Source organism: Macrobrachium nipponense, chromosome 18 (genome assembly GCF_015104395.2).
Source record: "Macrobrachium nipponense isolate FS-2020 chromosome 18, ASM1510439v2, whole genome shotgun sequence".
Lineage (NCBI taxonomy): Eukaryota > Metazoa > Arthropoda > Malacostraca > Decapoda > Palaemonidae > Macrobrachium > Macrobrachium nipponense.
Genome location: NC_087211.1, coordinates 50,221,307 through 50,236,651, shown reverse-complemented (window position 1 = coordinate 50,236,651; position 15,345 = coordinate 50,221,307). Strand labels below are relative to the sequence as shown.

Below are 15,345 nucleotides of genomic sequence, written 5' to 3'. Positions count from 1 at the left end.
TTCCGCGATTTATGAGGAAATCACGAAGATTTAAAGAGTTCCTGGGTTAACTTCCTTCCTTAAGGATATATATATACTCTTTCTATCGTTCTATTAACGAAAAGAACGAAGATAGTAGAAGGTAGTAGAGTATCTGCTGTATGAGAATACGATACGGTCAAATCATAAACACATACCGTAGTTGTTACTTTGCTGTGCAACTCATTTACAAATATCCTTCTACGACTTTCCTAGGAAGGACTACGCTTAGAGGGATTGTTAAGACACCTACTTAGCTTCTAGATTTATCGAAGTCTTGTTTCGCTTAAATATGCTTTAATAAGAACTTCCTGAAGTTCGATAATAATTTTATAAGATTCCTTTATTAAATGGAGTAGCTGGCAACTCTGGAAGAGTAAGGCCAGACGGCTAACGGAGACTGCTTTCGCTGAGAGCCTGAGACCAACGCAGTACCATGTAGGTGTCGGTCATGAGCGGTCCGGTTCATCTCTCTCTCCTGCGGGATGGAATAACTATCCGTATCTCTCCCCTACAATCGCGGTCTTAGCCTCGGATTGAGGGGATACTTAAGCTAACATGAATAAAATATTGTATGCCTTTTGCTAAGAAGCTTTCATTAACCCCTTAAAAGACTTATTTTTTCAACATAATGTTTCAAAAAGAATCTAATTGTTTTATTGAATTAAATTAAAATATAACTTGTTTAGACTCTCTTCTAATTTGATTTCAACAGAAAATTGTGATTATTTTATGTAAAATTGTAATTTTTAGAAACTCCACTTGAGACCTTTTTATGGCCAATAACGAGTTATCTCGTATAAATTATAATAATTTTATTCTATCACGAGATATCTCGTATGCTTCGTTTTAGTAATTTTGATAATAGGAATTGAATAAAAATCATATTGATGCTTGATAACTTTTTATTTTTCCACTTCACTTTGATAAAAGTATTTTTTCATTTCATTTGAATAAAAAAAAAATTCACCATTAGAATAAACAAAATCATATATTTCTCTTCATTTGGGTAAAAAAAAAAAAAAAAAAACAAAAAAAAAAAAAAAAAAATTCACTTCACATAAACCAGTGTATTTCCCAATCATTTTGTATGGTATGATTTGAAGCAGGGGGTTATACACAGACTAACTTCACATATCTCACACATGTAGCGAGACTCTCGTCTGATCGGTTTTCCATTATTATCCCTTTTCTTAGAGCAAACAACACATTGCCTTGTAGGAAATTTCTTTTTTGGGTGTAGGAGGAATGTCAATTGGAAAATGCCTTCCTGAATAGCGGGTAGGATTTCGCTGAAATAGATGGTCTACCTGGTCTTGTTTGAGGGATTTCAGCATGATACTTCTTCAGAGTTGAATCAGTTATTTCCAACCTGAATTTGAGAGATGAACAGCAATTTTCATTACTCATCTTGAAACACTGATATGCATTCCAAAGGGCTAGATCTAGATGATGGAAGAAAACTTTTTTGTAATATTTTTTTGTTCTTTTCCTGGGAACAGGATAATTTGCCAGTTTTGATTCCAACTTATCCACACCACCCAGTTGTGGTTATAGTCTACTACAACTTTGGGCTTCTTTTTCGTACCTCTCCTACTCGCAATTTCAACTTCATCACTATTGTGAACTGTGGAGAGTAGAACAACATCTTTTTTATCCTTCCGTCTCATGGCCATAACTTTACCTCTACGATAAGCAGACATTTCCCCCTTCTTCAACTTTTCAGTTTTCAATGAAACTGGCAGGTCTTTTCGATTTATTCTAACAGTGCCATAGCAATCTGTTCTACATTTTACTAGAATATCCACTAACTCAGGACTGGTGTAATAATTGTCTATTGTAAGGCAATAGCCTTTATTCAAAAGAGGTTTCAGTAAAGTCATTACAACCTGTAAGGATTTAGGCAATTCATTGAAATCCTGGTCGAATTGTGTTCCTTTACCTACATAAATCAAAAAACTCCACACGTATCCTGTACTCGCTTCACATAACATAAAGAACTTTATGCCGAATCTTGATCTCTTCAATGGGATATATTGTACCCATCCCAATCTTCCTTTATATAGCAAGAGACTCTCATCAATTGAAATATCTCTTTGTGGGGTGTAGACAGTTCTAAATTTATTTTCTAAGTGCACATAAATAGGATATATCTTATTCAGTTTGGGATTAGAATGCGAATTTGCATCGTATGCTTCATTATCAGAAAAATGCAGGTACTGCCTGATTTCTTGTATCTTTTGAAAGGCATAGTTTCAGCAAAAAATTGGGGTTCTAAAGAAGTGGATTTTTAGACCAATACAAGGATTCTTCAGGCTTCTTCACAATTCCTTCAAAGTATTTAGTGCTAAGAAAACTCTGAGTTCAGGTGTAGTTACAGGATGCCACGTATTTGGGTCTGCATTGCATTGCTCAGCAAATCTATTGGTTTCAGTGCAAATAAGTTCAATCAGTTCATCATCAAAAAATACATGGAAAAAATCTAAAGGCGACATACTTTCAATATTCCCTGGGATATTGAGACCTGTTGTCCCTGTGAATGGAATCGAGGGGGTGGAGGGGCAGTAGAATCTGCGATTCTCCTCCATTGTGTTTCATCCATTACTGTATCTGTATCTGTATTGGTATCGCTGTCATCGTCACTGGAATCATCCAAGCTTGAATCGTCGCCTTCTGAGCCAGAACTTTCAAGCTCTGTAAATGATTCCTCAGTATCACTGTTGTCATGGTAATTTGCCATAACTGGGCTAAAATAAATAAAAGGCTAGAATAATAAATAAATAGTCAAGATACTAACAAATTACTCGACAATATATCATATAAACAGTCTAAAAAAAAAAAAAAAAAAAGAACAATGAAATTTACCTAAAACGTGAAAATGAAGAAATACAGAAGATTCTAAAAGTCACCACTGGAGAGCTAGTAAAATAGTGCGTACTCATCGTAAAAAAAGAAAAAAAAAATCCTTGGAAAAAATTATACTTGACGTATCACAAAATGGTCAAGAGACAAACAAACGACACGAAATCATCATAATAAGTCAATAATATAACATATAAACAGTCTTAGATGACAAATAAACAACCAAATTTACTTAGAACTGGCGAAAATACGATATAAAATACGTACAAACGAACGAACAACCTCTCAAGATCACCGGTTACTCTATATACCACAAAATACTCATGGGGTTAGCTAACAAGACACAACAGCAACACGATGAATCAATAATATAACATACGTATAATCAGTCTAAGATGACAAATAATGCAACCAAACTTACCTAATTAGGCAAAAATACGCAAAAAACAAAAAAAACAAAAGTCAAAGATGGCAGCTGAAGTGCTACTAATGACGCGTCGTCTGCACGAAAAAATACAGAAAATTATCGTTGGTAACTCACGACTTCCAGCAGCAAATACCACTGCCAAACGTATGATATAGGACGAGATATCTCGGAGAAGCCTGCTGTAACAATACTGAGCCACGAGAAATCTCGTATTAGCCCAATATTCACGTTTAACTTTTCAACGAGATATCTCGTGGTAAGTCCAAAATTTTTAGCACACTGATAACGATATATCTCGGGTTAATCTTGTAAGGGGTTAAGAGATATTACAACCTTTCAATGCTGTTTACCGTAGGTAACATTATTAAAGGATTCTATCGCAGCAGAACATTATATTATATAATGCTCTCAGGCTTACGAAAGCATGGCTTATTAGAGTACCTGCTCAGAAGAAGATGGATGAGTCGGATGGGAAACATTCTCTTTGCGGCAGAACTTGTTTCCCTGAATGGACTATACTACGTATATAAAGTTTTTTCCTACTAAGAACGGAATTAACATGTGAAAGGATGTCGGGTACCATAAAGGCACAGGTGTTCTGGCACATAACCTAAAAAGAATTAGAAGGAAGCGCCAGCCTGGCGCAAGTTGCGCCAGCCTGGCACAAAGCGCTAGAAGCGCCAACCTGGCGCAATGCGCCAAAAGCGCCAACCTGGCGCAATGCGCCAGAAGCGCCAGCCTGGCGCAAAGCGCCAGAAGCGCCAACCTGGCGCAATGTGCCTGCGCCAGAAGCGCCAGCCTGGCACAAATTGCGCCAGAAGCGCCAACCTGGCGCAGTGAGCCAAGAGCACCATCCAAGATTTTCTCGTTTTAGCGAGTTATTAACCTAAGAGTCCAGTAGCCTCTCGGACACCAGGCTCGGTAACGGCAAGATTCGTTCCTGATTTCGTTACCCATTTAATCACTTAGGCCAATTCCACGACTCTCTCATATCGCAAAGAGCATCGAGAATCTCTCTTTTTCGCTCCTGTTCGCGTTAACAAAGAGAACCTTCTTGATCAACGATAATAACTCTTAACATGTCTAACATTTATTGGAAAGAGTTGTGAGAACCTGCGGAAAGTATTCATAGATCTCTTAGCAAGGTAGAAGACGAACAGGCTTCCTATAGACTGCTTCCTTTTCATCGAACCAAGAGAGGTAGCAATATACGCCATCTTTATTTTTTTTTTAGAAAGGGGAATAAACTTTAGTCTTTTTTCCCCTAAATATAAATTCTTTGCAGAATTTAAGATAAAGGGTGTCAAAGAAAGAGAGGATAATACTTTATGCCTCATTTTGGCCTTAGAGAGGTTGGATTCACAGAGGTCACGTTCTTCTCACAACATGTTTTGGAAGTTTTTTCCAAGAGAGTTTGGATATTCTATCAGCATCTATTATAAATGGACCTTAACAACCTCTCCACTCTGAGTCTGTCTGCGTGCAGACTGACCAGAAGTGGACATGAATGAGAGGATTTTTTAAGGTAAATGACAATAGTCATGGCCAAGACATAGAATTGCTGCAGATCCTGCTAGAGGGAATGAGGAAGCTGTCCTCTTCCGATACCTCTGTGAACCACATAGCGGTTTTTTCTTCCCTTTCAGAGGGAAAAATCACCTTTGTATATGTCTGCTATCAAAGAATGCAGTAAAAGGCTATACTCTGTCTCTACAAAGGGAATTGGAGATAGCAGAGGATTAAGATCTTCGGGATCTTATATGATACCTCAATATGACAAGAGTAGGATATCATGTACAGTGGTCCCCCCGTATTTGCGGGGGATGCGTACCAGACCCCCCCGTGAATAGTTAGAATCCGCCAATGTTTGGAACCCCTATGAAAATGCTAAAAACAGCCTATTTTGTTAGTTAAAACTCAAGAAAAACCCACTAAAAATTTTCATACTTGGTTTTTTATAGTTTTATCACAAAAAGTGCATTTTATGATGAAATTCATCAAAAAAAAACCAGGAATTTGTGGATATTTATCATAGAAAAATACAGCGAATGCGCGAATTTTCCGCGAATAATGCAGGGAAACTTTCCCCAGAGAAATCCGCGAATGTGTGAGTCCGCGAATCTGGAGAACGCGAATACGGGGGGTCCACTGTACTTCTAATGGGATCTTTTTTGTGGCCACAGATTCCATGTTCCGACAAGATGGAACTGCTCCTCATCAAACTACTTTGAGAAATTTTTATGAGGGAATTCTTTGTTTCGCTTGGTCCTAAACGACCAAAAGAGAAATGAATTTTTTTTTTTGAGCATTGGAATCTCGCATCAGATTCTATGGAGACTAGGCAATGGGTTCTTGCCAGCATAGTATGTCTGGCAAAAGAACTAAAACCCCCTATTCCTGATTCAGTTTTTTCAGATAGAGGTTTCATTGTCCAGGCAGGGACTTACGTTTTCATATACAGTAGAATGGTTCAAACGTTTTCCTACAGAGTCTTTGGAATGCGATGACGGCTCGAAATGCTTCCCAGAAGGTGTTCGGAGGGATACAATAAAGAGCTAGAAATCAGGAGTCCTCCCAATTTCAGTTCGGAGTCTCCTTCGACTTCCAGGCTTCTTCCCTTCCTTCGGACAAGGATAGGGAAGATTCTGCAACGAGAAACCCCTTCAACAGGTAAGAAGAGATCTCGTGAGCAAGGGAAGTACTCAAGAAGGATCCTCCTCGGAGGAAGACTCTTATCTCTCGTACTGTTAGATATCCTATCGTATACTGGATGTAGCTGACTACAATCACCTCCCCTTGCCGGAGAGGCCAAAGCTCAAAGTGGAAGAATTTCTTCCACCCTTCTCCAGTCTTGTGATTCCCTATTGTGGATGTTCAGGACTTTCGGACAATGTAGCGCTAACCAGGAGCCTTATGCCAAAACAGGCGTAAAAAACGCCAGAGGCAGACAGCCCCAAGAACACCGTCATTGTCTGATGAGGAGAAAGACCGGGCCTACAACCTGACAGATGCGTTAGATGCGAACATATCGGACAGATAAGAGTGTCCGATGTGGACATTGCCAGACATCCTCGAGACTCTACCAAGCTCGAAGCTCCGGCAAGTGGGGAGGAGCCAACCAGGCGCCAGGCAGGCGTGAGGCGCCAGGCAGGCGCCAGGCGCCAGGCAGGAGCGAGGCGCCAGGCAGGCGCGAGGTACCAGCCAGCCGCGAAGCTCCAGGCAGGCGCAAGTCGCCAGCCAGGCGCGAGGCACCAGGCAGGCACAAAGCGCCAATCTGGCGCGAGGCGCCAGCCAGGCACTAGGCGCGAATCTCCAGCTAAGGCGCGAGGCGTCAACCAGATGCGAGGCGCCAGTCAAGTGAAAGGTACCAGACAAGCGCTAGGCTCCAACCAAGAGCGAAGCGCCAACCAGGCGCGAGGTTCCTACCAGGCTTCAGGCTTCAGACGGGAGAGATCCATTTAAAGAAAGCCCTGGTCTTCTTTGAAGCATGGAGATCTAAGCACTTCATAAGTGACTTGATTCCTTCAAACAGCTGAGAATTAAAAGTGCAGGAAGTGCGCGCTTTTGCAAATTCTTGTTCTTTACATAACAATATGTCATATAAGACATATTAGCTGTGTTGTACAGTAGAGGCAACTCTGTGTTGACTTCTCATTACACAAAGGATGTCAAGTTAACCTACGAGAGATCCTTCTCTTTTGGTTTATACGTTTCTGCGGATACGTTACTGGGATAAGGAGCTGACACTGATCCTTAACTTTGAGTTAAAGTTATTTAACTTAGTGAAATTATTGGGGTTTTTGAAAGGAGTGTAGGAATAACTCTTTTCAATTTGAGCGTGAACCCTCGTGTTAGGATCAGGTGATCGGGATCGGTGTTGCACTCCTTATTTATGCCAATAGGCATAGGTGTATTGTCATATAAGTGGATTAGCACCCATTGACAAGTACCTTTTAGGCTCTGCCGAGTAAGTGGATAAGACCCCATCGGCAAACCCACAAGAACTCTTGGCCACAGATCACATATCTCGCTAAAGTTTCTTGAGGTGATGCAGACTCCTTGGCAACAGCCATATGAAGTCTACCACCTATCAGATAGGAACCAAGGTTTATTTATACCTACAACATATATTGTTTACCTGTCTATTCCATGTTAGTTGTCTCTTACCCTCCACCAAAGGGTGTCAATCAGCTATGTATATATCTGACAGGTAAGTTGATTGTATGAAAATGATATTGTTATGATACAATAAAGTTTCATACATACTTACCTGGCAGATATATACATAGCTAAGACTCCGTCGTCCCCGACAGAAATTCAAATTTCGCGGCACACGCTGCAGGTAGGTCAGGTGATCTACCGTCCTGCCCTGGGTGGCAGGATTAGGAACCATTCCCGTTTTCTATCAGATTTTCTCTCTTCCACCTGCCTCCTGCGGGGAGGCTGGGTGGGCCATTAATCGTATATATCTGCCAGGTAAGTATGTATGAAACTTTATTGTATCATAACAATATCATTTTTATGTTTTCTCCCTTTAACAGATATGCTCAAATGACACATACTTTAACCCTGTACAGTATTTAATACTCCTTTGATAGTTATTAATTGAAGAGTTTCATGTAATTACAGTTCCATTCAGTTTTTGAATTAGTGTCCTTAAAATGTTTGTTCAATATTTTTACATACAGAATTCTACAGAATATTTAGGATTTTTTAATGTGTTCACTCTTGAACCAGTTGAGTTGGTTTTAAAATTTCCCGTACTTCTATTGTACTGTATGTGTTATCTTGTACAGATTGAAGTAATTTGTATGTTGTAATTTTTCAGGAATCACCAGTATCTTCATATAATGGCAGTGATAAGACACCATCCAGGGTTGTGGAAGAAAAGGCAATAAATTACTTCAGTGCCCTGAAAATTCCTGTAAGTTATATGGGAAGAGACTCATTTTTATTCATTGGCAGATTTAATTTTTGAATAAGAAATTAAATTCAAGATATTGAAGAGTTCATCATTACATTTGATGTGTTGATTCCAAGAGAAAACTGCTTTAAAACCAAAAACTTTTCAGAATTGAATTTTTCACACCAGTATTCTGTAATTCATTGCATTTGTTATTGGGATTGTGTGAAAAGTTTCAGAATAGTAGAGTAACACAGTAGTCTGAATATGAATTTCATCTTGAAAATTGTAAGGATTTGGCTCTAAACTTTCAAGACAGTTAATGTCACTCGTAACTTTCTAAAAAAATTATTTTACTTCACCATATTTTGTCATGAGTTACTCTTTATAATTGGAAAAGTATTTTTTATTCATTGTAAAGAATATGTGTACAGAATAATAAAGGATGTACTATGCATTAAACCAAATAATTCAAAGCTAAGAAGAGTTTTTTTTTTTTTTCTATCTCTTTTCAGGGGGTTGTGGAGTTTTCCCTCTGCTTATTCTTCGCAAAACTTGTATCATACACTTTTCTCTACTGGCTGCCAAATTATATAAAGAACAGTAGTAAGTTTTTGTGGATGAATTCTCCATAGTTGAATTATTGTAGTTCTGATTTTAATGTGGTGGGATTGTACAAATTCAAACAACTTGTTAGAAATAAATTGTAAAACTACTTTTTGAATTCAGGTAAACATAAAAAAGGACCCATTTAATTAAGAATTTTAATGGAAAGCTAGCAAAGCGTAAATTTCAGTAATCATGTCAAAACTTTTATCAAATTTGGATTGGTTATTAATTGTAAGTAACATTGATATGCTAACTCCTAGGGACAGGACATATCTTATGATATCCAGTGGTTGCATATGAAAACTTCTGTTGCAGAGATGATAATCCTTATTTGGTAGCAATATATATGAACAAATTTTGGGGGGAAACATTTACATTACTTGGGCCATAAATGACTTTTTGTCAACTCATATGGTAACACTCATGCCTCAGCTCATTGATAAAAGGGAAAATATTCTCCCAAAAAATTTCATGGGTGAAGGTAGATCTTGTGTATATTTCTCCATAAATGTATTCAGGGATTGTTGCTGGTTTTAGTTTTTATCATATGTCATTATGTAAGCTGTAATAGCTAATAATGTTTTGCTAAAATTAAATTATATTTAAGAAGCCTAGTGTTGAGTTGAAAATATTCATATTCAACTTCTTGTTTGAGGTACAGAAAATTATAAAGAATTTTTTTTCCTTTTTTTCTTATCTTTCTCTTTCTGTGGATATCTTTTATTTTGAACATAGAAATACATAAAAATACAGGCAGTCCCCGGTTATCGGCGATCAGATTTTATGACACTTGTCTAATGCCATAAAATTGGTGATTTATGGCACCCTAACAGGCCAAGTTCCGGTTATCGGCGCCATAAGAGTTCTTAAGGCAAGCCATAAGGGCACTTACGGCATGCCTCAAGCACCATAAATCGCCGAATTTCAGTGCAGTATTTGTTTATCGGTACATCCCCGGGAATGGAAACCCCACTAATAACCGGGGACTGCCTGTATTAATTTTTTTAATATCGCATGAGTTGCATAATTAGTCTAATTTATATATTTTAAGTTAAAATCATATCTGAGAATATTCCTTAGAAGATACACCCAAGTACTTGCCTCAATACTCTTTGCTATTATGCTGAATTTGCCAGTTTGTAATGCAGATATATATATCATTGTTTATGTGATGGCTGAATATTTAAGTGATACTAATAGGTAACCCACATATACTACAAGGTACATAGTCTAATAAATTAAATTTTTTTTTCAAATTCAGACCTGTTCAGAAAGTAAATGTTGATTATAGGGTGGCAAATGTTGATGATGAACAGTCAAGGAAAGTGTTATAAATGCATGTGATGATGAAAGTGATCACTTGTAAGGCACCTCTTCATAAGTCCAGGTCTCTATGTACAGTATTCATGATAGTTTTAACTACTTTACTTTTATCTACCTTTGTGTCCACTTGTATCCTTTTAAGATCCCATTGTTGTCATTATTTTGTTCATTTATCCAGCATCATATAGTCCAGCTGAAAGTGGCAATCTGTCTACCTTGTTTGATGTGGGTGGAATTATTGGAGCTATTACAGCTGGAATACTTCGAGACCGTACTGGAATGCCTGCGTGTACGTGTGCTGTTATGCTCATCATGGCTGTGCCAATGGTTAGTGACATAACCAAAGGTATTTTCTTTTTTGTGAAAATATGACAAACTTATGAGTTTAGATAAGGATAATGTTCATTGGCTGATTTTTTATATCTTTTCAGATGTTTGTGTACCATCTGTATGGGGATTTAACCTTTGGGTTCAATGTTTTCCTTCTCATAGTAGTAGGGATTCTAGTAAATGGCCCATATGCATTGATAACAACAGCAGTTTCAGCTGATCTTGGAACTCACGAATCCATAAGGGGCAACGCAAAAGCTCTAGCTACAGTATCTTCAATTATTGATGGCACTGGCTCTATAGGTTAGTATTCAACTAATTGGCTGCCTCACAAATGTATTGCAAGTCTTAGTCTGAAATATTGGTGGAGAGTAATTTTTTGTAGTTTATCAAGACTTGCAAATAAAAAGAGTCTCACTTCTAGTGATAGCTGCTTAAATTTTTTTTGTACGAGGATACAAACCCTTATCTTTATATGGGATACTTTTCTGGCGCAGCTTGAATCTTTTGAAGCCTGGAACCAAAATTTCAGAATTTGCGATCTCTCTTGTATGGAACAGTGGGCAATTTTATGTTCACATGATGCATAACATCAGTTTTCTATGACCAGTCCTGTGTGAAGATTTCTATCTCATGTTCACTTCGTGGCTCTGTTTGTTTGAGGCAGTGCAATCTAGTCCCCATTTCAGAGCTGAATAACCTCATAGGTTTAAGCACTTGGCCTTTGAGTTTCTTTTGTGTAGGGCTTTTATGCCCCTCATATTTGTGGTGTTTATGGTGGGAATGATGGTGCCTGAAAATTCTGCCTCTTGCAAGGATGATCAACACACATGTCCTGGGCATGATAAACTGTGTGAATCATGTTGGTGCATGTGCTGTCTCCAACATATGACTGGTTGTTAACACTCTCCCCCGTCTCTTTTCCAGAGAGAGAAAAGAACTAACTGTGATTTCTACCCATGCTCACTCTTCTTTGGAGGCTAAAAGTGTACATTCTATACTTCTGGGACTGGGGTCAATGTCAGGCCCTCCAAGGCCACTGGGAAGTGGTAATCAAGGTGGTGTGGGAGGGGGCTGTTTGTAGTGTTTTATGTAACACACTTTCTTGACAGAGTAGGCTTTGAATATGCAAAACACGATTACTGCATGGTGTTTTGCTGCCTGCCCTGTGTATTATTCACTGGTGCTGGACGAGACTGCTCACTGTCCAGTAGTGAAGTGGTGGTGAGAAGTTAGGTTATTCTAGATTTTTAAAGTGAACTACTATTTGGGATCTAGATATGATAGGAAGTTTAATTTAAAGATTGTTCAGACAAGGGAGGTGTGTGCACTTATTAAAATTGATTAAGGTGTTCGTGTACTGTATTGTACTTTCAGAAGTTTTGATGATACTATTGTATTTACAGGTGCAGCTGTTGGGCCACTTATTGCAGGCCCAATATCTCAAACTGGTTGGGGTAATGTGTTTTATATGCTTATGGGAGCTAATGTACTTGCACTCCTGGTAAGTACTATACTGTTGCTGTTTTTTTAGGGTGTGAAAATTGTTTTAGGAATATTTTGGGAAAAAAATATCCTTATCATCATCATTTTTGTTTTAGTCTTTCCAATGTCTATTATTTTTGTGCACTTTTTGCCTGAACACTCTCTCCATATCTGTATAAGTTTGGAAGCGAAACTTTGTCTTTTTTAAGTTCCCAAACCCTGACCACCCTTACATAATACTTTCAGTAACTGCATCAGCCACTGGAATGTTAAAAGACATTTAAATACTTAACATACTTCCAACGGCATTTTATTTACTACTAGTACATACAAATCACACAGATCCCTTAACTGGTGATTATATTCAGGCATCTTTCTCAAACAATGAAGAAACTGTTTAATTACTATTGACATGCATATAAAAGTAACCTACAACAAAACTATGAATTACTAATTTTGAAATATCAGTCATATAGCTCTGCCTTGAAGGCCTTAATGCTTTCACAGTTATTAATTTATGCAATCAACCAAGTGAGAATTACAATATAAAGAAGTAATAAGAGAAAAAGTAATTTCCTGGAGGCAATATGTCACAATTATAAATAGCAGTGCATCTATAAGAATGTGGCAGAGATAAAATCATCTCATTTACAATGCCTGTGATGTCACCCTATATCATAGCAAGACATTTTGGAATGGTTTGTAGCACAGGTAGCTTAGGCAAACGCTTCCTTAAAATTTAAAACAATATAGAACTGATTATATGTATTAGATTTCAAAACAGTTGAAAACATATGGTATATATTAAAAATATGTAGAAGAATTAAAGTTTGGTCTGTTCACACAAGTAGTTCAACTCCAGGAAAATATACTTTATGAAATGCAACACCTAGCACCATTAGTAAAATCGTACTACATACTTACAATTTTATATTGACCTACCTTTGGCTAAGAAACTTATTTCCATAAGAGTGTCATACTACTGTAATCATTTCAGTAACAGCCAAAGCTGTAATTACTGTGATCAGATGAAACTTAATTATCCTAAGTAGTGGTTATTTAACATTTTTAAAACCAGCATGTTTAATAAATGGCAGAAATGTATGGAATAATGAGCATGATGATAACAGATTAAAGCAGATCAAACCCTTAGTTGGGTTATGACATACACATACTGCTATACTTCAAACAAAAGAGAATGCCTTACAGAAATTCTCATCTTTGAATTGGTCATACTCAGTTGACCCATGGATTCTTAATGGATAGCCCAAATGGCTCAGTTTGTGTGTGCAGAGAATGCTGATCAATGCTAACTATTATTCATGTCATGTACTAATACTATGTAACTTCAAATAACAGTAAATATGAACTAGTTTTGAAAATAAATCAGTAAAGGTAATTTTAGATAAATTCTAAAATTCTGTAGTATCCTCATTCTTTGCTAGGAAGCTCAAGGTGAAGGAGCAGACCGCGTCACCTTGGAAGAATCCAACTCTTCTGTCAATAGTGTGTAGCTTGCTTACACGGTTAGCCATAGCTAAGGCCACTAAAATCAACATTTTACATGATACATCCTTGAGAGAGATTTTCTGTGCATATGTAAAATCTATTTTGTTCATGGAACTTACCTGTCAGATATATATATAGCTGTATTTTCTGAAATCCGACAATTTTAAAAACTTCCGACACACGCAGTGGTCGGCCAGGTGGTTAGTACCCATTCCTGCCGCTGGGAGGCGGGTATCAGGAACCATTCCCATTTTCTATTCATAATTTTTCTGTCGCCGGTGCTGAAAACACCTGTTTTCAGTACCTCCGTCTTAGGATTTTGGAAACTTCATTGCCGCTAAGTATCCTAATTGTATTTTGATTTATTTACTTGGATTTGTGGCTAGGCATACGCTATCTTAAATTGATTTGAATTTGATTCATTTTTGCATAAGATATCTGAATCTAGTTAGGCTAGTTTCAGACGGGGCGGGGTGTCTGCAAAGATAGGGTGTGGCTACCGAAAGCTTCGGTAGATCCGCACTTGGTATGTACGAGGGGTATGGGTCTTGCTTCTTTGTTGAGATTTGTCATGTAAGGAGTGTGAGACTTTTGTCTATTCCGTAAGGAAGACGTATGATTCGTATGTACGCAATTAATCAGTAAACATGTCTAATTCCGTAAGGAAGACGTATGATTCGTATGTACGCAATTAATCAGTAACAAAAGTCAGGGTAGTGAACCTGCTAACCTTCCTGTAGACTTTATTTTGCCTAACCCTGTAGTATGGCCTACGGGCTATGTATTTGTCTACGAGAGGTGCTCGCTCTCCTTCATTGCTGTGAAGAGTGCTACTTCTGTAATTGTTACTCCTAACCCTGTAGTGTTGCCTTCGGGCCCTAACACAGTGTCTGTAGAGGAATTGCCCTTTCTCTGATACTCTTTCGATTCGTAACTTAGAATCGAAAGTGCTTGCTTTAGAGAGCAAAAGTGAAGTGCAGAAGTGCAGTGATACCCCTTGTGTAGTGGAGGGTGCGTCAGATCGGCCTCGTTTCGCCTCTAGGCCGGGACCTCTGCTTGACTCCCAGGACCTGGGGAGGGAGCATGTCGAAAGCCTAAGGAGGGTTACAAGGAACCCCCACCGATCTGACGTGCCTTCGGCAGTATCTGATGAAACTCCCCAGACTGCCAAAGTGCGTGCACGTGCACGAATCCTGAAGGATTGCTTCTCGTCCTCCGAAGCGTCCTCCCCGTGCAGGGGTTGGAGCTTTCGGAAGGACTCGCGCCCTCTAAATAGAAGTTTGTTCATGAAACTTACCTGACAGATATATATATAGCTGTATTCTCCGAAGTCCGACAGAATTTCAAAATTCGCGGCACACGCAGTGGGCGGCCAGGTGGTAGTACCCATTCTCGCCGCTGGGAGGCGGATATCAGGAACTATTCCCATTTTCTATTCATATTTTTTTCTGTCGCCGGTCGGTAAACAACTGTTTACAGACCTCCGCCTAGGATTTTGAAACTTCATTAGCCGCTTAAGTATCCTAATTATTCTTTCGATTATTGACTTGGATTTGTGGCTAGGCATACGCTATCGTAAATTTTTCATTGCATTTGATGTCTGAAGCTAGTTAGCCTAGTTTCAGACTTTGTTGTCTGCTTGGGGTAAGGTGAAGCTACCGGAACTTCGGTAGACACGTCGCTTAGTATATAGGCGTTTACATGTTTTCTTTGCATAAGTTCAATGTAATTAGTATAATGTGTGACTGATTACGGAAGAAGTAGGATTCATGTACGAATTTTAGAGCGTGTTAGAATCAGGAGTTTTCCTCCACAGTAAACAGAAGTTAGAAATAATGAACCTTCTAACCTCCTGTAGATTTTATTTTGCCTAACCCTG

General features: G+C 38.4%; 1 protein-coding gene across 1 annotated transcript in view; it reads left to right on the top strand.

Moving 5' to 3' along the window:
- Positions 1 to 15,345, top strand: part of LOC135197046 (glucose-6-phosphate exchanger SLC37A2-like) — a gene marked incomplete at its 5' end in the record, with an annotated part of 49,152 nt that overhangs the window by 11,176 nt on the left and 22,631 nt on the right. The window contains 5 exon segments of the mRNA XM_064223981.1: positions 8,136 to 8,231; positions 8,726 to 8,816; positions 10,321 to 10,469; positions 10,574 to 10,775; positions 11,879 to 11,976. Of these exon segments, the coding sequence (XP_064080051.1) occupies positions 8,136 to 8,231; positions 8,726 to 8,816; positions 10,321 to 10,469; positions 10,574 to 10,775; positions 11,879 to 11,976 (636 nt within the window).